The sequence below is a fragment of the Lactuca serriola genome, chromosome 6 (assembly GCF_051521515.1).
Source record: "Lactuca serriola cultivar US96UC23 chromosome 6, Lser_US96UC23_V15, whole genome shotgun sequence".
In the NCBI taxonomy this organism is placed as follows: domain Eukaryota; kingdom Viridiplantae; phylum Streptophyta; class Magnoliopsida; order Asterales; family Asteraceae; genus Lactuca; species Lactuca serriola.
In genome coordinates, this window is record NC_136413.1 from 28186230 (window position 1) to 28190041 (window position 3812).

General features: G+C 36.0%; 1 protein-coding gene across 1 annotated transcript; it reads right to left on the minus strand.

Moving 5' to 3' along the window:
- Nucleotides 1–1400: 1400 nt before the first annotated feature.
- LOC145057115 (flotillin-like protein 3) lies at nt 1401–3222 on the minus strand. The gene is made up of 3 exons (XM_079004892.1): nt 2583–3222; nt 2143–2511; nt 1401–2064 (listed from the first exon to the last, which is right to left on the minus strand). Exons 1-3 carry the CDS (start codon nt 3138–3140, stop codon nt 1567–1569), a joined length of 1425 nt encoding a protein of 474 aa, XP_078861018.1. The 5' UTR covers nt 3141–3222; the 3' UTR covers nt 1401–1566.
- Nucleotides 3223–3812: the final 590 nt, after the last annotated feature.

The following is a 3812-nucleotide window of genomic DNA, read 5'->3' on the forward strand; positions in this document are numbered from 1 at the left end:
TACATACATAGTTTCGGAGGCCTCTGATATATACTTTTATGTTGGTGTTGATAATTTGCTTTATAATATAATTTACATCACAAAACACGTCCAACATACCTTTATGGTAATGCACTTCTATGATATAGTCAACCTCACACAACACACTCAACAAAACATATACAAAATATACTTTGGAGGCTTATGCTATAATGTTAAAATAATTTTAAGAAATACTTATGGCAAAAATTAATACTCTATCTCCGAATCAAGACCCGTCAAAAATATTATCTCCAAAAATTTGTTAAATAATCTAGTATTAACTTATCGAGTTCCTATTTCATATAATTTTAGAGAAAATGACAAAAATAGCCATTTACATTAATGGGATTACAAAAATAGCCAAAAAAAATCAAAATTACAAAATTAGCCCACAGTTTCGCAGATGGAGATGCCCCATCTGCGAAATCAGCATCTCATCTGCGAATGTACAAGCACCTAAAGCACAGCTGTGCTTTAGGTGCTTCTACATTCGCAGGTGCTTTTAATTTTTTTTTTTTTTAATTTTTTTTGTATATATAGGGGTAATTTCGCAGATGGAATAGATCCATCTGCGATTTACTCTCATTCTATCTGCAAAATTGTGGGTTTTTTTTTTTTTTAGTTTGACTATGAAATGAATTGGTTTGACTACGAAATCATGTTGCTATATAAAAAGTTTTGTAGAAAAATATTATTTTGGTTGTTATTTGTTTAGGAACTTTCTCTACAATTTGCTCAAAAAATGATTTGAATATTTGGTTTGTCTTGTAACCGGTGGGAGATGACAAGTTAATGGAACCTGATTTATATAACAACCAAAATGATATTTTTCTACAAAACTTTTTATATAGCAACATGATTTCGTAGTCAAACCAATTCATTTCATAGTCAAACTAAAAAAAAAATACAAAAAAAAAAAACCACAATTTCGTAGATAGAATGAGAGTAAATCGCAGATGGACCTATTCCATCTGCAAAATTACCCCTATATATGCAGAAAAAAAAAATTAAAAACACCTGCAAATGTACAAGCACCTAACTGTGCTTTAGGTGCTTGTACATTCGCAGATGAGATGCTCATTTCGCAGATGGAGCATCTCCATCTGCGAAATCGTAGACTAATTTTGTAATTTTGATTTTTTTTGGCTATTTTTGTAATGCAATTAGTGTAAATGACTATTTTTGTCATTTTCTCATAATTTTATTGTTTTAAACAATGATGAAATAAAATGTATTAATTATAATTATAAATAAAATATAAACGATGATTTTTTCATTAATCAAAGTTTAAAGATTCTTTCAGAAGATTTTCAAAAAATACTAACCTTTGGAATCCCGTTATTTAAATAGGATAATCTTCAATTCAATAGAAAGATATCGAAACTGAAAAATATTTTTTCCCATTAAAGATAATCTTCAATTCAAATAAAAAGATATCAAAACAAAATACAAGCATTAAGAAAAGATATAGTCATATATAAACCTAAAATATTTCAAAATATTTATCTGCTTAATTAATAAGCTCCACGTAATACAAAATCACGGTCACGATTCTGTAATCTTCCCCATCCACGATGGTGGGACCATCCCCGTTTGCTCATGAACCGTGTTAAACAACGGCGGCAACATTTTGTAAACGCCGGCGACTTCCTTCATTGCACCACCATCACCACCTTCTCCACCACCATTTGCGCCGGTCCATATGCTAATCTTCGGCTGCAAACCCTTAACTGCCTCACCATTAATCTTGGCGATTTCTTGATACATTCCTCCATTGATCATCAAATAGTCTCTTAAAGCACCATAGTTGCCTCCCATGGCACCCAAAAGGGTGCGTATGTAAGTACCTTGAGCTTGAGCAAGAGCAACAAGTCCCTCTGCCTCCTTCTGTTTTGCATATAATTCGCCGTCGGCGACTTGTTGGCGGGAGTAGAGTGTCGCCTCCGCCATCGCCTTCTGAGCCTCCGCTTCCTTCTCTTTCTCGTACAGAATTGCTTCTGCAGACTTCTGCTTCCTATAAAGTTCCCAATTCGCCTCTTGTACCTTTATTCACACATCGATTGTTCAAATACAAGTTTAAATTCATGTTTAATAGAGGATTGATTCGATAGAAGTTATTACCTTCGTTTCATACTCAACGCTAGCTTTACTCAAGAAGTCAGCCTTGAGTTTCTCCGTCTGAGTCATCGCGTTCATGATCTCCACCTCCTTCTGCAGCTCCGCCTCCCGGAGCGCCACCGCCTTTCTCGACTCCACCTCTGCAACCTGTGAATCCTGGGCCCACTTTGCCTTCTTCATTGCCAGCTCTGCATTTGCTTCAGCCACTTCAGCCTCTCTCTGGTTCTCAAACACCTTCACCTCCGTTTTCACCTTTATCTCCTCCTTCTTCCCCTGTCCTTCCCTCTGCGTCGCTATGATCTTCGTCTCTGCGTCTATCTTCGCTGCATTCTGAAGCGTTTGGCCTTGGCGAAGCTTAGATCCAATTTCACCCTAAAACAACAATCAATCGTGAATCGTATACTGAGTATCCATCATTCAAAACTTAAGAAACATAAAATTACCTTCATCCTTGCTTCAGAAACATCGATCTTAGCTTGATTTGCAGCCTCCTGTTGAATTTTTTGCCCTAGGTACGAAAAATACTCCTGTCCCGGTTCGTCGACCATCTGTTTCACATTGGCATTGTAGATCAACAATCCGAACTGATTAAGTTCCAACTGAACCTTATCGAACACTTCCTTCTTAAAATCCTTCGTCCCTTTGAAAATTTCTTCCATGGTCATGGACGCAGCAAGGACACGCGTCTCCCCTTCGATGACCCCCTTCACGAGCTCTTTCACATGGTCTGATTGCTGATCGTGAGGAGCGATAAGCTTGGCGTATTTGTGGAGACTATCGTCATCGTCGATACGAGGACCGATGGTGAATACGGCGGGGAGTTTGAAGGGGAGTTTCTCAGCGCTCATGGCCTGAACATCGAAAGTGTAGTTGACCGGAGAGATGTCGAATCGGGAGCAGGACTGGCCGGGAAGTATCCATGCTTTCTTTGCGATTTTGATGTCGTCGATCCCGAATCCGGTGATCACCAGATACTCGGACGCACTTGCTACCCTATACATGGCCGGAGATATTGAAAACGGCGCCGGAGGTTTATCTGTCTAAGTCTAAATGATGAAGATTGGATATAAGTTTTTAGGTGGTTGTTTTGCATGCGAATAATGCCTTGTGATTTTGTGAATATATAGAAGTACAGCTAGCCAATAGCCAATAGCCAATAGCCAATGTAAATTTCCTGGTGATTTCCCATTGATATAAATGGTTACATGTAAATTACAAGCATAAAAATATATTCTACTATTTTTATAAAAGTTGTAAAATTTTGGTTCCACTTTAACTTTTATTTAATAAGTCTTAAATATTTATATTTTTTAGTTTTTTCGTTCTTGATTTTGATGATTATTGAATGTTTGTTTGAGTTTATATGCAAGAATAATTTTTTTTAATAATATATAGATAATGAAATTTAGATTCTTTGGCATATCTTAAAATAATAAATTACTTTATACATGGAAAAAAATAGAATTTGACGGAACAGTTCGACTATACTAACCAAACGGAGCACATAATCAATTTTTTGTTCCAATTCCTTTAGCAAAAATTTACTGGTGATTTTTGATTGATATAATAAATTGTTTTTTAATGGCAGGCATATTTTATATATAAAATGAGCGTTACTAAGGACCTAGGAGATCAATAACAACAACAATATTAAAAGGGAGTAAACTTAGAAG

What these genes read in the sequence shown, in the direction of transcription:
- LOC145057115 (XM_079004892.1), bottom strand. Translation starts at nt 3,140, where the DNA reads ATGTATAGGGTAGCAAGTGCGTCCGAGTATCTGGTGATCACCGGATTC. An exon ending in TTTCTGAAGCAAGGATGAAG is followed by an intron (nt 2,512 to 2,582) that starts GTAATTTTATGT and finishes TTGTTGTTTTAG; the next exon opens with GGTGAAATTGGATCTAAGCT. An exon ending in GCGTTGAGTATGAAACGAAG is followed by an intron (nt 2,065 to 2,142) that starts GTAATAACTTCT and finishes GTGTGAATAAAG; the next exon opens with GTACAAGAGGCGAATTGGGA.